This window comes from Trichoderma atroviride, chromosome 7 (assembly GCF_020647795.1).
Source record: "Trichoderma atroviride chromosome 7, complete sequence".
Classification (NCBI taxonomy): Eukaryota; Fungi; Ascomycota; class Sordariomycetes; order Hypocreales; family Hypocreaceae; genus Trichoderma; species Trichoderma atroviride.
In genome coordinates this window covers 913,707-937,284 of record NC_089406.1, presented here as the reverse complement: position 1 = coordinate 937,284, position 23,578 = coordinate 913,707, and the positions used below count along the sequence as shown (strand labels likewise).

Below are 23,578 nucleotides of genomic sequence, written 5' to 3'. Positions count from 1 at the left end.
CTTTTAGGAAAACGAATAAGAAAGACGTAAGTCCAAGTTTGCTGCCACCATTGTTCACAAAATGAGACCAGAGCAGCTCACTGGTGCTGAAACTAGGCATATTGTACATCCGTTTGCTCACCATTCCTGCGTCTACATGCCGCAATTCGATGCAGGTAAGTTGTGTCCAAGAATGTGCAATATTGACAAGAGCAATACAAGTAATAACATGTAATAAGAATGCCAGGCGCGTTGTTTCTTTAGAAACAAGTTTATATATTTGGTCGTCAGGTACAACTCGATAATTTTGGTACTCATCTAACAGAGGGGAGAAGCTAATAATGCTTGCAGTAGCTATTGAGTTTGCTCCGAGGTCCACGGCAGAAGAGAACCCTATGAGAGAAAATGTTGCTGGAAACCCGGGCAGTTTTGGACCATAATAAGTTTCTGGCGTGTCAGCCATTTGAAAAGAGAACTTTAATCTTTCGTGAAGCTCTACTTGTTGTGCTTGCTTGCGCCGCCCCATACACTCTCTCACTCTACTCACCTCTCACCTTGAACTACTTAAATGTGGGCAGGCGATGTCTATCCGAGTAGCATTAATCTCAATATTCCCAATCAACAAGGCTAGACCATGCGTTTATATAAAGATTTCTGTGGGTTATCCGCCAATGCTCCGAAGCTGCATTAGCTGCGTCTTAGATTCAGATCAAGGGGTGAATCGATCCGATCAAGTGTCTTGTCACCTAGCAGATCTACTTCCAAGACATGGACCAAGAGATTGGATGCTGCGTCAAATCTACCCACGGCTTGCTGTTTTTTTCTGCAGCCCGACATCTCGCCAGCCCACACTTGTTCGCTTCGACTCTCCACGTTTGGGCTCCGAAATTGCGGCATCATTGCGGCATACTTGCCCACTCAACAATGGACCCTTACGCCGCCGCCCCGATTGTGACTAGGCCTCTTTATCCACGATCCTAGCTTGCAATGGCGTTGCAGATGTCAGCCCACACACCCAAGACGCTCCGAGAGCTGTCCATTGCAGCCGCCTAATTCCTCCCGTTACCCCAACTTTTTCTCCCCTTGTCAGTGTTCGAGAAAGAATGAGAAGAAACTCCGAATCCCGAGATTTGGAGCTTTGCAGCGATGAGTAATGGAGAGAGGAGGGGAATAATTGGGCGAGCAAGATTCCGGCAGCTCTGGAACCCCTCATCTGGATTTGGAGGGGGGTCAGTTTTGCCTTGGGTTAACGATTCCGATATACTTATATGTATATTAATCAGCCCCGATTGAAGGGCGCAATCTTGCTCATTGAGCCAAGTTTACAGCTTCTGTCTGCGCTAAAGAGAAGGCCGTGAGTAGAGTACACGATTGCCTGGATGCCAGAAAAGAATAAGCTAGAAGGACGTCATTATAAATCCACTGTCGAAACGGGATAAGACGAGATCAACGCAATAATCGACCCTTTTACAACACACCCCAATCTTTTTTTTGTTAGAGATTGTTCTTTTTTTCTTTCCTGTTCCTTCAATACAGTAAGAAGAAATCCGTTTTTTGGAACCTTTTTTTTTTCTCCATCTTTCGTCTGTTGTACCAGGAAAACAAACATACACCCATTTCCACCGTTCTCCAAAATAGTAATCATGTCAAAAGTCTTCACGCCAGGCGCCCCGTCCCTGGAACACGACGACTCCATGATCTCGCGCAAGTTTGGCCGAGAGGTCATCAACTACTACGGCGGCGGCCTGCTCAACCGCTTCTCCTTTTTGCGCAACGACATTGGCTTCATCCGCCGCGCGGCCACGGCGCCCACGACGCAGTTCATTGCGCTGCGCGACCTCAACCCGCTGATTGCCGACCCGACGCGGCTGGCCTTTTTCGGGCACGACGACGTGCGGCCGCTGATTGGGGCCGATCCCTTTGGGCGCACCGACCAGGAGAAGCAGGACACCTTTGACTCGACGAGGCCGAGCCCGCTGCTGCTGTTCCTGGGGCTGCTGCCGAACACGGCCAAGGGCGTGGATCTGGAGACGACCAAGCATGGCGTGGTGAATGGGCAGCCGTACTTTGCGCTGGATGTGACGCCCAAGGGCCAGTATGCGGCCGAGGCCGAGACGTTTTTGAAGCAGGCGACGGACAAGGGGTATTCGGTGCAGGAGAATGTGCGGACGATGACGCTCCATCCGGAAGCAGGTGTGTTGTTTGCCTTGTTTCTTCTCAAATGAGAGACTCACCTCCATCATGCTCTTGTCTCGTACAAGCATCACATCACCCACTCCCTCATATATAAATCTCACTAACACCACAACCACAGCCGCCACCCTCGCCCAGGCCCGCTCCCTCATCGACTGGAACGCCCGCAACCTGCACTGCGCCGGCTGCGGCAACCTCAACCTCTCCGTCGAGGCCGGCTACAAGCGCGTGTGCCCAACCCACGACCTCGCCGGCGGCTCCACGCCCGTCCAGCGCCCGGACTGCCCAACGCGCCACGGCATCTCCAACGTCTGCTTCCCGCGCACCGACCCGACCATGATCGCCGCCGTCGTCTCTGCCGACGCCAAGCGCGTGCTGCTCGGCCGCTCCGCCCGCTGGCCGCCCAAGTGGCACAGCACGCTCGCCGGCTTCCTCGAGCCCGGCGAGTCCATTGAGGATTCGGTGCGCCGCGAGGTCTGGGAGGAGGCCGGCGTGCGGGTCGGCCGCGTCACGATCCATTCGAGCCAGCCGTGGCCGTACCCGTCCAGCTTGATGATTGGCGCCATTGCCCAGGCGCTGCCCGACGGCGAGGACATTACCCTGCTGGACAAGGAGCTGGAGAGCGCAAAGTGGTTCACCTTTGACGAGGTGCGTGATGCGCTCCTGAATGGCACCAGCGCGCTGGGCGATCCTACGCCGGAGGGGTATACGGGGGGAGCTGTGCGTGCCGCCGAAGCAGGCGATTGCGCATCAGCTGCTGCAGGCGGTGGTGGATGGCTATTTTGACCCTCTGCCCAAGATTTAGGTTATGTATAGTAGCGTCTGTTTGTAACACTTTGTATGTAGCGAGCGTGGAAGGCAATAAAGTTGGAAAGAAAGAAAGAAATGGTAGAGCTCACGACGTGTATAATCAAGTCAATGTGTTTCCCATCAAGCGGTAGTAATCTGTATACGGAAGCTTGCACAGGCAGGCATCATTCGTCACAAGTTTGTTATTGTCTCTCTCTCTCTAGCATGTCATTTCTGGAAACACAGTCCCTTCCAACACCGGCGCCGGCATCGCCTCCACAAGCCCGCGCTCATATCTCACAGCCCAGACCGCATCCGCATTGACAACCTCGAGAGCATCTCTCACCTCGTCATTTCTTTCCATGACATCGGCAAGCAGGTCCAGAATCTCATCAAACATCTCATCCTCGACTCTCACGTACGATATGATGGCTGTGAGGAGCTTCACCACTGCTTCCCATATCCTCACCGGAGAAGCATGCTGCCCGAGCCCTCCGCTGGGCTCTGTCGACTTTACAGAAATTGGCTGCACGTCAAGACCATTGCTTGATCGTATGGGAATCACAATTTGCTTCCCTGGTGTAGATTGCGGGAGACTCTTTGAAGAAGACATGTTTGAGCGGCCTCCATCTCTCGAGGCCTGCTGCTTGGTTTTGCGGCACCAGTCGCGGAGCCCGTCTCCCCACTCCGTCTTCCACCGAGTACTAAGGAAGTCTCCTGCCGCTTGGCACAGCCCAGACAAGGTTTCACATGCCTCAGTGACAATGAATGTCTCGGGGTCGTGTAGCCTAGCGATGACCACGGGCCAGATTGCATTGACAAGGGGAAGAAACGAGTCCTCGTCAGCAGCAAGGACGGATGCAGCCGTGGTGAGAAGTTCCAGTAGCGACCTTCGGAGCGTCGGTGTCGGAGACGTCAAGTAGTGTTGCGTGAGCGATGCCACTCGCTGCAGAAGCTGGTATGTAGGAGAATTTGGCGGCTTCTCTTCGTCCCTGGGAGGCTCAGCCTGCGCTTGGTCGTCTTCATTATTTCCTTGTGCCAGATCGCTCGTCCACGGAACTCCGGGGTGTCCACCTCTGGCCTCCATGTTTTCCATTTCCATTCTATCCCGCTCCTCTCTCTCTTTGCGTTTATCGAGAATCTGCAAGAGAGTTTCCAAGTCTTCCATCTTCTGTGCTTCTTTTCTGTGGTTAATGGATGATTGCTCAACGTCGGTTAAAAGTCGTCCGTCTGCCTGGGCTGCCTGGTCAACAATCTCTTTCAAGACTGAGAAAAGGCTTTCCACAAAAGACGCATATCCGTGATAATTCTCCAGGGCAGCAAACATTGACTCAACAACATCATCCAAGAACGGCACTAGACGGGGCCCCGCCAACCGCACCATCATTTTCATTACCTGCGTTGATGCGGGAGAAATGTCCAACGTATTCAGGCGTAGTGAGACGGAGTTGACCATGTAATCAACGTTGTCAATAATCAGCTCAGACACGCTGGAATACTGGCATGAGAGCGCTATACTATTCAGTGCAGCAATGGCATGCTGTTGTAGATTGCCTTCATCCGATCCCAGAAGCGTGGCGACGGGGAAGAGCACGTCGATGAGCTCTGGTCTGAATTTTTCACCAGATCTGTGTGCAGCGTACGCCATTATTTCGAGAGCAATGGCTTCCAAACGCCAATCGGCTTCTCCCGTCTCGGTGTGTGAGTCCAATACTTGGACGGAAAAGTCGTATAACTCTTCATATACCTCATTTATTTCATCTGGTTGATCGGTAAAGGCTGATAGATCAAGCAGCGCATCTGTGTGCTCAGAATGAGCATGTGCTGCCTTGACCAATTCAAAACAGAGCCAATACGCAGTCATTTGATTGAGAGCTGTTGATTCTCGAACACAGTCCAGCATATCGGCAGCAATCTTTGCATGCTGCGACATGGAGCCAACAGTTCGTAAAAGACCCATTACTTCGCTCTTTAACCTCTTTTGACCTTCATAGCCCAGTAGAATCGGTTGAAACTGCGACTGCCTCGATGTAGGCGAATCGGAAGACCCATCTTCCAACAGTAGTACATGATTGCTAACGCTAGAGTGGTGGCTTTTAGACGTGGTGACGATGGACATTATGCTTTCTCTCAAAGTGATGGCGATTGAATCATCGAGCGTAGAGGATTCAATCCTTAAGCTTCGGAGTAACTCAATCCCCTTTGACAAGTTATAGACCGCTTGCTCCTTTACTTTTTCGTCGCTTGCCTGCATAAGACGGGGGAGGCTCGACATCCAGCCGTAGACAGCCGACTTGATGGTTTCTCCCAGCTCCGGGTATATATTTACCAAATATCTCAGGTTCGTCTCCGTCATCAAGTCTTGATCGGACCCTTGGTCAAGAATCACCGATGTCTCGATGAGAATGGATGTGCAGTTTGATAGCGTAGTGTGGCATTCGTCCAGCAAAGTAATGCACAACTTCCCCAAGGCTTCACGGACTTCGGATGCCTCGTGAGTTCGTAGCTTCATCACCACTGACAAGGCAACTTGAACTTGGGCCACAGTAGCCTTGAGCCACGCAGGGCTAAGCACCTTGGATTTATCAGCGTCACTCTGGCTTTCCGTCTCCGTGGCGAGAATGGATCGGGTTCGCATATCAGATAGCACTTTTGTTAAAACCACTTGTGTAGCTCCAAGGCATTTTGCCATGACCAGCTTTTTATATCGAGTTGGCTTTGATAGGACCTTGGCAAGCGACGAGATTGTTCCTGGTAGAAAGCTGGCTAGCGCAGCGTGCTCCTTGATGGCTCCATAGAGGGCCTCCAACGTTCGCAGCGCCTCGCGCTGGATTTCTGGAGTCGCACCTTCTGATACGCCATCTAAGATGACTGTAATTCCATGACCCAGCACTGGTATCGACTCGGGCTCAGAGAGCCCTGCTGCGGCCACAAGGGATGACCCTGCGGTAGTAAGCAGTGCGGTTTCGGCACGGAACGCCTCGAGCACCGTTTCTTCGGGCACATCTCTCTTTGCAGATCCCGGAACGCCATCGATGATGAATATGAGGAAACTGAACAGCTGCTGCACGAGCTTGGCGGATATCTTGGATTTCCAGCCGTGGACAATGAGAATAGTCAAGCATCTGACGCAGTCTTCCACCAGACTCATGGGGTATCGTTCCAAATGGCGAAAAATGTGAGACAGCGGAAAGGAGACGTATTCTGCTAGTTTTTCATCAAGGGCCAGGGGATCCGTCCTGATCTGCTCATTTAAGATGTCGAGGATCTGCTTGACAAGCTCCTGCAGCTCTCGATGGCTTTTCGGGTCTTCAGGCTCCCGGATTGCCAGCTGGCTTGCTTTAACACAGCATGGCTTCAGCTACATTGTATTAGGCCTAGATATCGTCGATAATATGCAGAGCAACTCACCTTCTGAAACAGCACGTTTCGTTCTTTTGCGGCTGGAGTTGTCTCCATGGTCCACTAAACAGCAAAGCTTTTCGAGCAGCTACCTGCACATGGTCTCTTGTCGCCCTGTTTGTGCAGCTACAGATACTGAAAATAAGAAAAGGTGTTTTGAAGCTCTGTATACTCAGCGATTTCAATCTTCGCTAGAGCCTTCAGCTGGTTTTGCCAGAGCGTGGCCGGGAGCAGACCAAGAACAGGCTATGAAGTGAGGCTTGCCAACAGTACAGTGTATAAATCGTTCGTATACAGTATTTGCCACTCTAAGCTGCCTAAGCCCTACGCAAGGCGGACGCTAACGAGGTGGGATTAGCAGAGGCTGGGCGAAGCATCGTACATGCTCTACTTGCTGCAGCTGCTAATTGCTCATTTCGATACTGTGCCCAGGCCTCTGGTCCATCTTTGAGCTCTTGCAAATGCTATCGCAGCTCTGACACCTAAAATCTAAAATCCCCGCCAAAAGCTCCCCCCACTATGGCAAGCTCTACGTAATTGTTGCCCCTCATCACGTTGAAAGTTAAATGCAGAGCTGCCTTGCATATATAGAGTAGACACTGGAATAGACCAAATCCTCTAATTTGCCCATTTCCCAATTCGAGTCTCCCATCTGCCATACTAGGACATCCAAACAACATGGCGTCTGAAGGCCCTTTTCCCCTTTTAGCTCATCCTTTCCGGTCCCCGGCTCGAGGCGCCGTCGCCTACGAGATGGGAAATACATCAGCCAAGAATGCGCTCGTCTTTATTGGAGGCCTGAAAGACGGCCCTCATTCGACGCCGTATATTCGGACTGTTGCCAGACGCCTGGAAAAGACTCCGGAGCTGGGCTACTCTGTGTTTGAAGCACGAATCAGAAGCTCGTTTGATGGTTTCGGGACCTCAACCCTGGCGCACGATGTTCAAGATATATCTGCACTTGTCAAGTATCTTCGCTCCATTGGTCGGGACAAGATCATTCTATTCGGCCACTCAACCGGATGCCAGGTATTGTTTTCCATCATCATCGATCCGGAAATAGAAACTGACAATTAGTAGGATTGTATGGAGTATACAAAATACGCAAAATATGCCAACGAACCCGTAGATGGCTTCGTTCTGCAAGCGCCTGTCTCAGACAGGGAGTCTCTGGATACCTTCATTCCAAATTGGCACTCCAAGCTCGACTATGCTGATAAAATGATTGCCGAGGGCAAAGGTGGCGACTGCTTGCCTGCTGAGCAGTCGATTGCCATGCTGAACGCGCCGATATCCGCCAACAGGTTCCACGACCTGTTTGCCAAAGGGTATGTTGGCCACCTGTCAGACCGGCAGAGTAATCCAGGCTAATTAACCTTGACAGCGGCGCCGATGATTACTTTTCTTCCGATCTTGATCCCGAAACAGTAGCAGGCTTTTGGGGCCGGTTCAACAAACCTGTGCTTGTACTACACTCGGAAAAGGACGAGTTTGTGCCGGCAACGGTTGATCAAGCTGCGTTGAACAAGAAGTATCAGGCCGCGAGCTCGTTTGTGAGCCCATTGTCTGGCCTCATTCCCGGAACGGGTCACACTGTCTTGCAAGAAGAAGCTCGAGAGTGGCTAGCGGGAAGAACTGTAGAGTTTCTTCGCACCATTACTTAAGCCTGGCTTACTTTATCCACCGCGAGAATGACTTACACAAGGAGGGAAATGGTGGATATTTACCACAAGGGAGACCAGGTGGCACCTTTGTCTCACACATTGTGGTTGTACCACTAGCACATAGCATCTAAATCCTCAATTGTCTGCCAGCAACTATGATGTTGGGTCGACTGCACAGTAGAATCAATCATGCAGCGTACGACATAATCACAGCCATGACAAATATACTACTTTGTCCAGGAGACAAGAAGAAAAAAAATTAATTCAAATCGCCGTAATACAAAGCCCCTCCAGGGTAAGCGGCCATCCACGGAAATCGGTCGATAGACATCCGATACCGCCGATTGGGGTGATGGGTATATCGGATTTAGACCCGGTATCGTATCCCCAGCGCTCTGCTTGTTTAAGCAAGTGGTCTGGCCTGTGAGCACTGCTGCAATGCACGCCGTACGGGGTAATAGAGGTAATAGAGGCCCTCTAATTCGTCATCGGCGCTGTGCCTGGTAGCAGCTGGGGCTCTGTGGGACGTTTAGCGGCCCCTTTAGCGGCCTTGTGGCGGTACCTGCTGAAAAGACCTGCGCCGGCTGACAAAGCACCGCCAGAAGCCTCTGTAGTTCGGCGCGCACAGGTCTCCACAGCCAAATCCAGTGGGTATCATTCGTTTCCGTTCAATCTCGGCCGCTCGCTGGGCAGCCTCTTTTTTTCTTCTTCTCTGAGCTCACGGCTTTTGCTCTTCGTCCACTGCTACCTCATCGATTTTTATCGCCAGGTCTTGCATCGGCTGAGCCTCCGTCACCCGCCAAAACAAATCCCTTGCGCCGCGCCGACGCATTGGACTTTTTTTTGCCGTGTCGGAACCCCTTGCGTCACTGACCGACTAACAGCAGCTTCGACATCATCGTTGCGCCTTCGCCTCACTACCGATAGGCCGACGTCGAGCATGCGGTAACAACTTCGCACGCACGTTTGAACAAGTTAAGAGCTGGATCGCAATCATGGATCCGTACAGCGAGCAAAAGGTGCTGCTGCACACCGGCTCGTTCACCGGTTACCGACCACACAGGGAGCTGGGCAGCAACTATCTCGCCGCCAACGCCTCTTGCAACAACTTCTGCGGCAATGAAGAGGGATGGGGCCCCCTGAGTCCGTTCCGATACGACTTCACGCCGTGCTTCGTCGACGTCTGGATCGCTGCTGTCTCCGTATATGGAATCCTCTTTGGCGCCATCGCCATCTGGTGGCTGAAGAAGAAGAAGCAGGAGTTGCCGACGTCTAAGAATGCGCATTTCTGGATTAAACAGGTAGGCTATAGCCTGTGGAAGTGTTGTTTTGTTTGGGAGAGTGTGGTTAACGCATCTAATTCTGATTAGACCTTACTCGGAGCCATCATTGCCGACGTCATCGTTCAATTCGCTTTCCAAATCGTTAGCTATGGAAGCATCTGGTTTCGCGACTTCCGAGCCTGGACTACAGTTGCCCTCGCCTTGTCCTTATTCGTCATCTTTACAATCCAATGGCTGGAACATTCACGCTTGAGAAACGCAAACGGGGTTGTGCTATTCTACTGGCTGCTGCTCATCATCTCATTCGCGGTGAAGCAGCGCTCCTTGGTGTCGCAGCAGCTCTATGCCAAGAGCCTTCCGTATTTCATCACCTACACTGTCGGGGTCGGCCTCACCGTGGCCGAGTTTTTGGTCGAGTGGCTGTGGCCCCGTTCGCTGGATAACGGATATGAAGCCATTCTCGACGAAGAGGAGTGCCCTCAAGACTACGCCACCGTCTTCTCCAAGCTCACCTTCTCGTGGATGACACCACTGATGAGACGCGGTTACAAGATCTTCTTGACCGAAAACGATCTCTGGGGGCTCGCTCGAGCTGACCAGACCAGGAACACGGGCGTGGCTCTCGAAGAAGCGTGGAAGTACGAGCTCAAGCACCGACCCAACTCACCGTCACTTTGGCTGGCCCTATTCCGAGCCTACGGAGGCCCCTACGTCACGGCCGCTTTCTTCAAGGCTGGAAATGATGTTGCACAGTACATCCAGCCGCAGCTCCTTCGTCTTCTCATTGCGTTCGTCGCGTCTTATAACCTTGGAGAGACTCCCCAGCCCATCATTCAGGGCGCTTCTATTGCGCTTGCCATGTTTGCTTGTGCCGTCTTCCAAACCACAATGGTTCACCAATATTTCCAACTTGCTTTTGAAACTGGTATGCGTATCAAGGGTGGTCTGGCCTCGACAATTTATCGAAAGTCGTTGCGACTGTCCAACGAGGGACGATCATCCAAGTCTACTGGTGACATTGTCAACTACATGGCAGTCGATGCCCAACGTCTCCAAGATCTCACTCAGTTTGCCCAGCAAGCCTGGTCGGCGCCATTCCAAATTGCCATCTGCATGGTTTCCTTGTATAACCTTGTTGGATGGTCTATGATGGCAGGTGTCGTCGTCATGATCATCATGATGCCCGTGCAAGGCTTCGTCGCCCGAATGATGAGAAACCTGCAAAAGGATCAGATGAAGAACAAGGATGCCAGAAGTCGATTGATCAACGAAATCATCAACAACATGAAGAGTATCAAGCTCTATGCCTGGGGCTCTGCCTTTATGGCTAAGCTGAACTTTGTCCGAAACGAGCAAGAGTTGAAGAATCTTCGCAGGATTGGCGCGACCCAAGCTGTGGCCAACTTCACCTGGAACACGGCGCCCTTCTTCGTCTCCTGCTCCACCTTTACCGTTTTCGTTCTCACCCAGGATCGCCCTCTGACTACGGATATTGTCTTCCCTGCTCTCGCCCTGTTCAACCTCCTGACCTTCCCTCTGGCTGTGCTTCCCATGGTCATCACCTCCATCGTGGAGGCTTCCGTTGCTGTTGGCCGTCTCACCGCCTTCCTCACCGCCGAAGAGCTACAGGCAGATGCCGTTACTGTTAGAGAATCCCCCCAGGAAATGGGCGAGGAAACCGTTCTCATCCGAGATGGTACCTTCTCTTGGAACCGCCACGAAGATAAGAATGCGCTGACAGACATCAACTTCACTGCCTACAAGGGAGAGCTATCATGCGTTGTCGGCCGAGTTGGAGCCGGCAAGTCCTCGTTCTTGCAAAGTGTTCTTGGTGGTTTATACAAGGTAAAGGGCTCCGCAGAAGTTAGGGGAACTATTGCATATGGCTCTCAACAATGCTGGGTTCTCAATGCCACCGTCAAGGAAAACATTGTCTTTGGATATAAATGGGACCCCGAGTTTTACGAAAAGACCATCAAGGCTTGTGCTCTGATTGATGATTTTGCACAACTCCCTGACGGCGATGAGACTGTCGTGGGTGAGCGAGGTATTTCTCTTAGCGGTGGCCAAAGAGCTCGTGTCTCGTTGGCTCGCGCTGTCTATGCCAGAGCCGATATTTACCTTCTCGACGATGTTCTCTCAGCTGTGGATTCCCACGTCGGCCGACACATTATTGAAAATGTCCTTGGACCCCGGGGTTTGCTTTCTACCAAGACCCGTATCCTGGCCACGAACGCTATTTCTGTCTTGAAACAAGCCAGCTACATCACCCTTCTCAAGGATGGGGAAATTGTCGAGAGAGGAACCTACGAGCAGCTCATTGCTAGAAAGGGACTTGTTGCCGATCTCCTGAGAACTGCAGGCCATGATTCCACCAGTCCCTCTAGCGGTAGCTCCAGCGGAGAATCTAGCGAAACGTCTACTGTCATCGAACCTCTCAGCACTCAAGACAAGGAAGAACTGGAAGAAGCACAAGAGCAAGTTCCTGAAATGGCACCCATTAAGACTGGGTCCGCTATGATGGACAAGCCAAGATCAAGCAGTATGGCGACTTTGCGACGTGCTAGCACAGCCAGTTTCAAGGGACCTCGCGGCAAGCTTACGGACGAAGAAGTCGCGGGAGCCTCCAAAACAAAACAAGCCAAAGAGCACGTCGAGCAGGGCAAGGTCAAATGGTCAGTCTACGGCGAGTATGCCAGGGAAAACAACCTTTACGCCGTGGCCATTTACATAATTGCGCTTCTCACCGCGCAGACGGCCAACATTGGTGGCTCGGTCTGGCTGAAGGAATGGGCCGAGAAGAACCAGTATGTTGGCTCCAACGACCACATCGGAAAGTACATTGGTATCTATTTTGCCTTTGGTATCGGCTCTTCCCTCTTGACAGTTCTCCAAACGCTCATTCTATGGATCTTCTGCTCCATTGAAGCCTCTCGGAAGCTCCACGAGCGTATGGCCAACGCTATTTTCAGGTCTCCCATGTCTTTCTTTGATACCACCCCGGCCGGTCGAATCTTGAACCGATTCTCTAGTGATATTTACCGTGTCGACGAAGTCTTGGCCCGGACATTCAATATGCTCTTCGTCAACGTCGCCAAGTCTGGCTTCACTCTCATCATCATCTCCGTATCCACGCCTGCTTTTATCGCTCTCATTGTACCCATTGCACTGGCATACTACTGGATCCAACGCTACTACCTCCGAACTTCGCGTGAGCTCAAGCGTCTGGACAGTGTCAGCCGTAGTCCCATCTACGCTCACTTCCAAGAGTCGCTCGGAGGCGTCGCCACAATTCGCGCCTACCGTCAAATCGAGAGATTCCAACTTGAAAATGAGTGGAGAGTTGATGCCAATCTTCGCGCCTATTTCCCATCCATCAGTGCCAACCGTTGGCTCGCTGTTAGACTTGAGTTCATTGGAGCCGTGGTCATCCTTGCCGCCGCCGGTTTTGCCATTGTCTCCGTTGCAAGCCACAGCGGTCTTAGTGCTGGTCTCGTTGGTCTGGCCATGTCTTATGCCCTGCAGATTACCACCTCTCTCAACTGGATCGTTCGTCAGACAGTTGAGGTCGAGACCAACATTGTATCTGTCGAGCGAGTGCTTGAATACGCCCGACTGCCCAGTGAAGCCCCCGAGATTATCCCTAGCAAGCGCCCCTCTGTTTCTTGGCCTGCCAAGGGTGAGGTCGACTTTAAGAACTACAGCACTCGTTATCGTGAGGGCTTGGACTTGGTTCTGAAGAACATCAATCTCGACATCAAGACCCATGAGAAGATTGGAGTTGTTGGCCGAACCGGTGCCGGCAAGTCTTCTTTGACGCTGGCTCTGTTCCGACTCATTGAGCCAGTCACTGGTCAAATCGATATTGATAACCTCAACACCTCGTCTATTGGCTTGTTGGATCTCCGACGCCGTCTTGCTATCATCCCTCAGGACGCAGCTCTCTTTGAGGGCACTGTTCGTGACAACCTCGACCCGGGCCACGTACACGATGACAGCGAGCTATGGAGCGTACTAGGTAAGTTTCTATTTTACATCACTTGCATTTCGTTGCTACTAGGCAGATCCGTGTGTTGTCTCTTTGGCCAGACTTTTTACTAATTTTTACTCTTTAGACCACGCTCGTCTGAAAGACCATGTGGCCGACATGGAAGGCGGCCTTGAAGCAAAGATTAACGAAGGCGGTAAGTCGTTTACTTTCTTTTTTTTTCCCTTCCCTTTTTACGTTTTATGATTGCGTTGATACGATTGCCTACGATTGTTCATCATCGGCTATCTGCTCATATTACTTGGGCAATATCCGTGTCTCCACCCCTTTTATTAATTGCGTGAGCAACATGTTGAGAGGTTTTGCTATGGATCTCTGCCACTACGCCGTTTCTCGTGTCCGACTAGATCAGCCCGCCTCTGCACCTTACCCACACTTGCAAAATATTTCTGTCATATTGCTCGTTTACTAAGACCAAACGCCCGCTGTATACTCATTTTAGGGCGAACGGAAGCTGACTAGGTGACTGCTACTTTAGGCTCTAATCTTTCTCAGGGGCAAAGACAGCTCGTGTCATTAGCCCGTGCCATGCTCACTCCGTCCAACATTCTGGTTCTGGATGAAGCTACTGCCGCTGTCGACGTAGAGACAGATGCCATGCTTCAGGCCACGCTGCGATCTCCACTGTTTGCGAACCGAACAATCATTACCGTTGCGCACAGACTCAACACCATTCTGGACAGCGATCGCGTCGTCGTGCTTGACAAGGGCGAAGTGGCAGAGTTTGATACACCGAGCGAGCTGTACAAGAAGCAAGGCATCTTTTACAACCTCATGAGACAGGCGGGTCTTGAGATTGATTCTTGAATATTGCGAATCTAAGGCTGGGTCTATCTGAACATTTATTTTGCTTTGCTACTTATCTAGGCAACACTGTTTATTTTTTCTTAAATCTACTTTCAAGGAAAATGTTGGAAGAGAGAACATTACTTGGTTTAATTAGGGTATTATGATGCTCAAATATGGGATGTATGTAAAGGGAGGAAGGGGACTGGCGTTGAAGACGACTCAAATCCGTTTTCAATATGCCGATTTTTTCCATCTTCTAAATAGCTGGCCTTGTGGCGTTATCTAACAATGGATTGTAGCCATTTGGACAAAAAGCAGAGAACAAAAAAAATGAAAGGGAATAAAAAGGATTTCTTGTATATGCGGAATATTCCGGTATGTGCATGTGTGTGTATGTGTGCATGTAGTAATTAGAGAGCGACACCACAGCACATCACTCATCCATGAGCCCTTAAAGTAATCTTCCTATATATTGATACACCATCTTTTTCTTCTTTTCGATCCAAGCATAAGATTTCCAAGGGGGCCCTTTTCTCTGTTGCTTCTTCTCCCTTCCTTTCAATTTTATCCCCGCCCCTTTGCGTTATGTACAACGGCTGAATGGGAATAACGTGGGTTTAAACAAGATGCAGCAGCAGCTCTTTCGGTACTTGCCTTTGATATCCCCTACTTTTGATAGATACTACTGCCAGGTGTGTGCACCACTACAGTACAACGTGCTGCTTGCTTATCAATATGCAGTAGCATTTCTGTCTCATCACATTTGGCATTCCATCATAAAATGGTAGTTGCAGATCACTTCATGCTCTTCTGCCCACCCCCCTGGACGTTTTTTTTTTCTTCGTCTAGACCTAGAGTGACATTTCATGCGACTCCATTCTGAACGAAAATGGCGTATATCTGTGGGGTGGTGGTTCACTTCGTATATAAGTGTGGTATCCAGCGGTCCGCTTATAATATAAGGAAGAAAAAAGAGCGAAGAGAAAAAGCAAACAAGGCCAAACACACCCGAATGATGGTGAATCCTATATACCTAGTAGCAATTTACTCTGATACGTAGTGTGAAAAAAGCACTCCCAGTATTGCCATGTTGGCACCTATTCATTTCAATAGTCAGTCAGTCAGTCCCTGCCCTTTTTCTGCGGACCCTTTTAGGTATGCTGCGTATTATGCGACGGCCCTAGCAATCAAAATCAGGCGATTTTCAAGGGCTCCAAGTCAAGTTCGGGTCTGTGTTGGTCCATTCCTGGGACCCCCCCTCCCCGGCACTCTCTCCTTGCAAAATGGATAGACGAGCGGGGGGAGACAAGTTTCCAAAGCAGCAATCACAGCTCGGGAATTATGGTGCGTCGTTTTGTGTTCGGGCTGTATGGGAATTTTCTCGGCCTTTGGGAATGATGATGAGCCACTAACATGACTCGTTGCTATGGATGCGGCCTGCTGGCAGAGGAGACGTCAACAGGTATTGAGAGAGGAGAGGAAAGGATACCTGGTACCGGGAATATGCTCTTCTCGAGAGGGCTGCCTTGGTACGGCACTTCGTACCTGCAGATAACTTTTGGGACTTTGACATGATCCGCTTTTTACAACCGATCCGCACGATGTATTTAGGTCATCGTTTATGAAGAATGATAAGGCCTAAGCCATGCCCTGTGGGGTAGCGACATATTACACCAAACCGTCAGGGGGAATCCTGGTCCGGAGCACTAAATGCTGGCCAGGATAACCTCGAAGCCCTCGAAGCCCTCGAAGCCATCGTTTGTTCAGCTCGGCTACACGCTCTCTCTCTGCGAGGGGTGGAGAGCCGGGGCAGAAAAGAAAACGGCGCCTGGAAATAATATCAATACAGACAGTAGTATGTTTCCGCACACCGTAAAAAAGAAGTAGAACTAGGGGATGGCCGATTGTTGGTTATACAATAGCATCATCCATCTATGCAACGCCTCGCTTGGCAGGTTTGTGACCAAGATAGACTGCTTACCTGGGATCTACGAGGACGTAGCGCGTGTGCGTATATGAAATCTGTCTATGCTGCGAAATGGAGGGGTGGAGGGCGACAGAATGGGTCCCTACGCGCCTTGGTGCATGCACGCTGATGCATGGTACATCTCAGTATCGGCTTGTACTCCGTGGAATGATTGCCCTATCTGTGTGAGAAGTGACACATGACGTGGATGATAGCACTTTGATTTCAAGACCGTTTTTCTTTTCCGGGGGGGAGAAGGCTTGGAAGGGTCCCGTTTAGCCGTTGCCGCGCTCCTTTTCGCTTTCCTGCGCCTGCAACTAGGGCTGGCAGGACCATCGATTTTGGCAGCCAAGGATTCCTTGACAGGATTCGCCAGACGGGGGCACGGATGGGCAAACGTGCCAGGCGGTTGCTCCGTACTCGTGCTTCTGCGTTAGTTCCAAACCACTTGGCCTCCGGGGTGCTATCGCCATGGACTCGGGCTGGCAAGACCGCTGTTGAATAACCTGTACGCGGATGGGCCACGTTCCGTGCTGGCCTGATTTGACATCGGCAGTTGTGTGCTTCTGCTATACCCCTTGGCTAGTCGCCATGGGAAACAGCGATAGTGTCACCCCTGAGATTTCCTCTGCCCAATGACGGCTCTGAGGGTGATCTGTATCTATACAGAGTAGGCAACGTGCTATCAAGGTTGGACCTGTACGGTTGCAAGTAAGTTTTGAAGGATGAAGCATAATACAGCCTAAACGGGGCAGGAGAAGAAAAACACATGGTACTATGCTGTAGCGATAGCGGCAAGCTGCGCTGTTCCCTATAGACAGAATAAGGATGCGATTTGAACGGCATCGTCTCTGGGCCTATACATTAGCCTCGGCGAAACCCTGGATCCGATGCGCTATGCGAAGAGCTGACTCGGCCTCGCTGACCTTTTGTGTGTCGTGTTCAATCCACGTCGGCAAATGGACCGACAAGGCGTCTCAAAGGCAGCTGGATGTCCATTCTGGGACGGCAACATGAAAAAGGAGGATAAAGCCTGCAGCTTGGATCCATTTCTAGTCAATCAACTCATGCAAAGTGGCACCGGGGATTTCTTTGCCAGGCTCCTTCATGTACTCACCGTTTGCCAAGCAAGGCAATCTTTGGTTATCAGGAATACCTGGAACTAGTTTAGTAGCTAGATTTATCCACACCCCGTGGTACCGGCAAAGGTGTATGTGAGAAGCCCGAAATGGCGAGTTGAAGGATGTCGATGGGAAGAGTGGCCATCTGTATGTAGTACCATGCTCCGCACCCGCTTCGTAAGGGTTTTTGGCGGTGTGTTTTCAAAAGACCATACATCCCCACCAATCTTTACTGCAGCATACGGGTCTCATCCCGAATGTTTGCCATGTTACAGTATGTATCTTTCCAGCCTGTAGTGAAGTCGTGCTGACGGGACTCAAAGTCAAAGCGTTCCAGCATTCGTAGACTAGCGGCTGATGAACAGGACTAGCCATGGGTAGGGCTAATAGCTTCTCTAGTTCCAACACTTTTTAGGTAGGGAGAAGAGTCTAGAGGGGTGCTAATGTTCTGGCTGCGCATTCCGAGGCCGAAGCGGATGGCTTCTGCGGGCGTCGAGCTCCCGTGGCAGCATCTCATGGGGGGGGATGGGGATTTGCGCCTCATGCTATGAGCCAATATAATGCTGGTACGTGTAAAGCAATGGGGATTAGTGCTCAAAACAAGATTAAAGACGACTTCTCGGCAACCATGGCATGTGTAGAGCGGGTCTTGTCCATGTAATGCAATGCTGGCAGCTGCAGCTCTGACGAAGTACAGTATACACATTGCCATCTCTCGTTGGTCGCCTGGTCCAACAAACTTGGAGGAGGATTAGCAGTTGCTCCCGTCACGATTGGCCACGCTCTCTGCGGGCCGTACGCCGTAGTTGCGGTTAAAGTGCTCCTAGCGTTCCGCATTGAGCTTTGAATGCATAGTCTTGGCCATCCTGCGGAGAAAGTGACTGGGGCTAATAATAGCTGCTGTTCTGCCCTTTCCTCAGCAGATCGCTATTTTGCCCAGATAGGTCTCAGCTGTTGCTCCAAAGGCTCGGTGTGACCCGAAGGAGTGATTTATTAGCACTCTCCTGTGCTCCGTGTCTAGCTGAAATTGCGCTGTTAGCCCGCAGGGATAAGACATGGCGGAAGATATATTCCGTAACGTACATCCATGCAAGTCCTCACCTACTACGCACATGCAAGGCTATCTTGTTTGACCACAAATCAGAGCGTCATGATGAGCAGAGCGGCGACATCCTATTCTTCAGTGATTTCTCGTCCGGAAGGATTCCACCACGGAGTATGCGCCGACTGACTTGGATCCAAGCTACACAGAATGTTCATGCTGATCGTCGGTGAAGATACGAAGGTTTTGATTCGAAGAGGACGTGTCAACTAGTACCTGTGAATGAAATATAAATGAGATCATGGCATTGATTCGAACCCGTCCACGCGGAGAACCTGGTGGTCTAGACAACGGCTCCACGTTTGCGCATAAGATGGCAACTCGTCATAGGTAGTATAGTGCTGTGAAACAGGCTGCTAGCTTGTTTCTTATCGGTGCTGTCATAAATGGCGGAAAATACTGGTATATAGGGGTATGTATATTGCTTTGTGGTCGACAGGATCGGCGATTGATGGCCAACTAAAGTCATGCATATTAATAGCCGCCACTAATAGTAGTACCAGCGTAATGTTGAGAGCGTCGCTGGGCTGGTCCAACCAGGGCAAATCGGAGAGCTGAATACGCTTGGCAGAACGTCCTCGACGCAAGACATCAGATTTCGGTACAAGTAGCCCAGCGTCATTACCTCGAGCGATGGTAACATTGCTGTTGGCCCCAACATTTTTTCTTTTCTTTTCTTTTCTTTTTTTTCCGCAGTAAAGCTGAAACGCTGGTGGCGTTCAAGGGATCCGAAAACAGGCCCGGAACCAACACAGAGGATGATAAGATGCGATGCTCTGGAAGAGCCATATCTGCACCTGGTGAAGCGTTGGCCTTTTTGTCGGTCAAGTAATGAGTTGGCGATTAAGCTAGCAATGCAACTCCTCAGATGACCCAGCAGTACCAGTAATGCCTACATGCTAGCAGAGCACTCTATGATCCAAACTGCCCCTACAACGGGGCTCTACTACCGCTGCTGACCCCCAACTTGTTCTGGTCGGGTGGTGGTGGTTGTTGCCATCGGATGGGGTCGGTCTATGTACAGGACGACGCAGGACACTCGAATAAGCAACAGTAGCGAGCGGTGTTATTGAATCAACAAGAACCACTAGGATGAAACAAGGACGGCGGCATTTGCCCAATGATTGCACGATGCCCAGCATCGACAGAGGTTGTTTTATGTTTCAGCAGCCGTGCTCGAGCGGTCGTCGTGTTCCTGGTTAGTAATGTCTCAAATCCCCCCACATACGAGTGCAAAGGCTGGGAATAGCGATCTTGGGGTCATGGCGCCAGCCTCCAAGCTTCTCCACAGTGGCTTGAAACGCAAGCAAGGATAGTTGCCGGTTGTCCGGGATGGCGCAGCCAGGTGTTGCAAGCCTGCATCTCACTGGCAGAGAGGGTTCCCGCATCCACTGGCTCAACCGCCATGTCGGATTGACAGGTCTCACCCCTCGAGACATTGCAAGTCGTCGTTTAGTCGCAGTACCATGGTGGGAGTATAGCTTGTTGCGCCTCCACAGCCACCGCCACGGCCATCCAGTCAGCTGTGGTCTCGATCGATAGTTGTTGACGAAGCTGCCTCAACTCGGATGGATTCGATTTGCCCGCATGAGAGTGGTGCTATAGCTCTGTGGCCAGGATCAGCCTCGTTTGCCCGGCTACAGAGCGCCTCGGTTACCGGAAAGCGTTTCATGGCTTTTTTGCTATGTGGAGGACGTCCGCCAGCTAAACTAAGAGCTCGAGCCGTACCGCGTCCCACTAGAATTGTTGATCCGTTGGAGAAACTAATGAGCAACGAGCAGTTCTAGTGGCACTTCGTAGCCAAATCCAAATGCCTGTGAGAAAATGTCACGATGCCCTTGCCGGGTCTGTCTCTCGTCTGTTGCATCTGCTGCGTGCTCAGTGTCAGGGCGGCTAGAAACGCAAGCGTCTCCAGAGAGACACGCCGTCGAGCAGCGTTGTCCCAATGCTGCATCCTCGTCGCCCAAAAACATTCAATAGCGGCAATAAGCGTCAGCTCCCCGTTGGCCCAGTCGTATCAACCACGTATGTATTCGGCCAACCTCGTCCCGCGGCTTCGGATAAGAACTCAAGCCATGCCTGTAGTAAAGGCGTCGCCGCTGCCCTGGGCAGGAATCCGCCGTGAGTTGCTGGAACCAGTAGAGGATGCGGCTCTTATCCAGATCCAGCCCGCTGCACTTGTAAGAAGCCGACCAGCTGCGAAACTTTGCTCCATGGCGGCCACTAGTTCGGCGCACGAGCCTGCTTTAGGAAACGAATCTTGTGAAAGAAGCCGTTGGTGTTTAGTAAGATGAGATGGTGAGATGGCTCTGGGCTGAGGAGTTGAAGCGTCCAAGTACAGTACTGCCGCCAGTGTGGCTGGCAAAAGGTTGCATCACCCCAGCAAAAGCATCAATCCAATAAATCGGGTATTTACTACTAATAGTACTAAAAAAGGGCACAGGCGCTAGAGCACCTAATATAGCATTGGTGCCAGCTGGAGGTTCCAAGCACCTTCCTTCGCTCCCTGCCATTGCCCAGCCCTGAAGCATGGCTGTCACTGTCTCCTTCCCTTTGGCCCCGAGCTGCTGGAAGGGTGAATCCCGGGAGGTAGGCAGGCACTCATCTTACTGTAGGGACTCTGCAGTGCTCTACCCCGCCAGTTGGCATTGAGCTGCACTGGCCAAGTATCTCGTAGTCGCCGACGAGGCAGGAGTGCTACTGACAACAGGCACGCTCCTTCATCACACCGTACCTACTAGTAGGTAGCAGGAAGAGAGGAAGGTAGGTCTACGAAGCAGGCACAAGGCATTGAACTTGCCCTGGGGGTGGACGCCTTTCACGGCCAAAACGGTATCCCCGAACTTGGCTGTGCAGAGATTCCTTCTTTCAAAGCAACAACACTCCCGCCCAATAGGAGATGTCAAGGGAGAGAGTCGCGGCATCTGGTGTCTGAGTTGATTAATTTGCTATCCACCATCTATCCAACCTTGGTGACGGACCATGGCCATAGTCCAATGCAGGGAGACAATCTTGGCCAACCGAGCTCACAAACAAGAAGCATCAGCAGTGCCAACACGCCCTCCAAAAAGGCGACTTCATGCAATGGCTCTCTCATCACGGCAAGTTCCTTCTCTGAGCCAAGGATGGAGCCAGCCGGGTCTCGTGACGGGGCACGCCTGCTGATCAGCGCATACAACACCATTTAGCCATTTAGCGACAGCGAGCCAAAGCCACCATCCCTGCCTCTTGTTCCTGGCGACGATCTAGTCGTGCGTGCCCCGAACTGCAGTCTTTTATTACCTCACGGCTCCATAGTGGTGGTGTTGCCTTGTCGAAAGTGCTTCCAGAGCGCGGCTGTATCAAGACGAACTGAAACTATCTCTACCCTGGCCCGAAGTCAATGGCTGTCAAAGCCGGCAGTGGTTCATGGCTCATGGCACACTCCGTAAGAGTGGTACTGCCGATAACAACGTGGTCTAAGAGGGCGGATCAATTGGGTCAGTCCGCAACGGGCGCAGGCAGAACGTTCTTTTGCTTCCAACCTGCACGGCGGTTATTCCATTGGCCGTGGCTACCGGAAGGGGAGAGAAAAGGGGGGAAATTAAGAGGGCAGCTATTCGCGAGGCATCACGGTACGCCTTTGTGTGAGCTTGTCACAAGCCGATGGATTCTACCGCCACTGCTTGTATGCGGACGACCCAAAAGGTAGGTCATCTGCATCCTCGATGCTTCGTACTTTGCACATGTACGGCATTTGCCCGTGTCTCGAGCTATGACCTAACCAGCATCAGATTGGAGAGATCCAGTGTGATACTGTAGCAGGCAGCCCGCTCGCTACCAGTCTAGCCCGCAGAGCAGGACGCAATGTTTGATGCTGGCTCGCAAGCCTTCATTCCCTCGACAACCCCACCCTCTTTGTTCTCCATATTGCGTGGAGCTAGAGTTGCGGTATGTCTCACTTTTCTTGCTGGCAGCGGAATGGGATTGACGGCATAAAGTTTGCAAATCAAACACTCAACCCATGCCTTGTCTCAGAAGAGAGTTAAAAGCATGGAGCACTGCTGTCATCCATACACGAGCTTCGGGTAAAATACCACTAGCAGACGGACGGCTGTAGCTATGGAATGGTCGCACTACCTGCTTTGCAAGCTCCGTTTTTCGTACCAATTATGTCTGATCCACAGCCCATTTTCTCCCTGAATAGATAGTCCTCCGCTCGGAGCACTAACTTGGAAGGATGCTAACGTTATTTAGGTTATGCAAAACCAAGGTTTGGAGACGCATTTAATTGGCATCTGCTTTGTTCTTGGCCTGATTTTGGATTTTTTTCCCTTTTCCGTCTCACCGTTAGCCCCGTGGGCTACGCAATCCTCGCTGGCGCGACCAGGGCTATCCTGGAGCTGCCGCCTGTCACCCTGGACTGCCAGCCCTGGTACCCAGGTTTGAATGCCGCTATTAACTTCCCGAGCTTCCCATGCGGCACAGGCACGCTCGGGATATGCTGAGCCAACGAAAAGGCTCTGCCATCCATCTGGGTATCCATCCAAGAGAGGGAAGGGGAAGAGAGAGAAGGCGTGTTGGCTCGATATCTGGGTGGATACACTGGAGCTTTCCGAACTGCTCGTGCTCCGGAGCAAGAAGCGGCCAATGAGGCCGAGTGAATTGCTGGTGGCACCTGTGCGAGGACCACCACTTGCTGTACCTCATACGGAGATGAAGAAGGGTGATACTGGACTCGTGTGCGTAGAAGCAACAATTTCTGGTGAGAATGGGCTAGAGGCAACGCTACACGACGCAAGGATCGTGACCAAATCGAAGGAGATGCGTCAGCGCCGTCCCAACGCGCGCTGTCCTCTGAGAAAGTGCTGGCCTTGTGCGTTTAGCTCTTCCTGGAACATGGTGTTGTGGTTGGGCCAATGCTTGGCTCGAGCCTGGGCTGGGCAAAAGAAAGGCTACAACCCCTGCTGAGGGGGAACCTCCGGTACGCACAACTGAACTCTATCCCACTAGTACGCTCGACTTACAGCCGAGCGCCTTACTTGTGCAGACACGCGACTTTGCCGTCATGTCCCTGGTCTCTCTGGAGGAGGAGGTGGTGCTGCCACTTGTCTCGTACCGGCACCAAGCGGTGCTCCTGTGGTACTCGTGCTGGTCAGTGAGCCGCACAGCTTTGTTTCGCGTGCCGGATGGGATGGGATCAAGGGCTGTCTCTGATGCTCCCCAGGCAGTGCGGTGCCTCTAGTGTCCTGCACGCAGCTCC

The 23,578-nt window shown here is 51.6% G+C and overlaps 5 protein-coding genes across 5 annotated transcripts; 4 read left to right on the top strand and 1 right to left on the bottom strand.

The window, feature by feature from the left end:
- Positions 1-61: 61 nt before the first annotated feature.
- On the top strand, positions 62-2,958 carry TrAtP1_012308 (uncharacterized protein; the record flags this gene model as incomplete). Its single annotated transcript, XM_066115474.1, has 3 exons — positions 62-155; positions 1,633-2,172; positions 2,294-2,958. 3 exons carry the CDS (start codon positions 62-64, stop codon positions 2,956-2,958), a joined length of 1,299 nt encoding a protein of 432 aa, XP_065971573.1.
- A 223-nt stretch (positions 2,959-3,181) lies between these two features.
- Positions 3,182-6,420, bottom strand: TrAtP1_012307 (uncharacterized protein; the record flags this gene model as incomplete). The annotated part of the gene is made up of 2 exons (XM_014090296.2): positions 3,182-6,322; positions 6,373-6,420. 2 exons carry the CDS (start codon positions 6,418-6,420, stop codon positions 3,182-3,184), a joined length of 3,189 nt encoding a protein of 1,062 aa, XP_013945771.2.
- Positions 6,421-6,845: 425 nt separating this feature from the next.
- Positions 6,846-8,305, top strand: TrAtP1_012306 (uncharacterized protein). Its single transcript, XM_014090297.2, has 3 exons — positions 6,846-7,392; positions 7,444-7,691; positions 7,748-8,305. The coding sequence occupies exons 1-3, from the start codon at positions 7,042-7,044 to the stop codon at positions 8,025-8,027; spliced, it is 879 nt and encodes a 292-aa protein (XP_013945772.1). The 5' UTR covers positions 6,846-7,041; the 3' UTR covers positions 8,028-8,305.
- Positions 8,306-8,526: 221 nt separating this feature from the next.
- On the top strand, positions 8,527-14,507 carry TrAtP1_012305 (uncharacterized protein). The gene is made up of 4 exons (XM_014090298.2): positions 8,527-9,328; positions 9,398-13,328; positions 13,426-13,494; positions 13,837-14,507. The coding sequence occupies exons 1-4, from the start codon at positions 9,023-9,025 to the stop codon at positions 14,163-14,165; spliced, it is 4,635 nt and encodes a 1,544-aa protein (XP_013945773.1). The 5' UTR covers positions 8,527-9,022; the 3' UTR covers positions 14,166-14,507.
- Positions 14,508-23,139: 8,632 nt separating this feature from the next.
- Positions 23,140-23,560, top strand: TrAtP1_012304 (uncharacterized protein; the record flags this gene model as incomplete). Its single annotated transcript, XM_066115473.1, has 3 exons — positions 23,140-23,152; positions 23,202-23,299; positions 23,366-23,560. The coding sequence occupies 3 exons, from the start codon at positions 23,140-23,142 to the stop codon at positions 23,558-23,560; spliced, it is 306 nt and encodes a 101-aa protein (XP_065971572.1).
- Between the last annotated feature and the right edge of the window lie 18 nt (positions 23,561-23,578).

Bases quoted from the DNA above. Each gene is read 5' to 3' on its own strand.
- TrAtP1_012306 (XM_014090297.2), top strand. From the start codon at position 7,042: ATGGCGTCTGAAGGCCCTTTTCCCCTTTTAGCTCATCCTTTCCGGTCC. The intron at 7,393-7,443 runs GTATTGTTTTCC...GACAATTAGTAG, and splicing joins GCCACTCAACCGGATGCCAG to GATTGTATGGAGTATACAAA. The intron at 7,692-7,747 runs GTATGTTGGCCA...TAACCTTGACAG, and splicing joins CACGACCTGTTTGCCAAAGG to CGGCGCCGATGATTACTTTT.
- TrAtP1_012305 (XM_014090298.2), top strand. From the start codon at position 9,023: ATGGATCCGTACAGCGAGCAAAAGGTGCTGCTGCACACCGGCTCGTTC. The intron at 9,329-9,397 runs GTAGGCTATAGC...AATTCTGATTAG, and splicing joins CGCATTTCTGGATTAAACAG to ACCTTACTCGGAGCCATCAT. The intron at 13,495-13,836 runs GTAAGTCGTTTA...CTGCTACTTTAG, and splicing joins AGCAAAGATTAACGAAGGCG to GCTCTAATCTTTCTCAGGGG.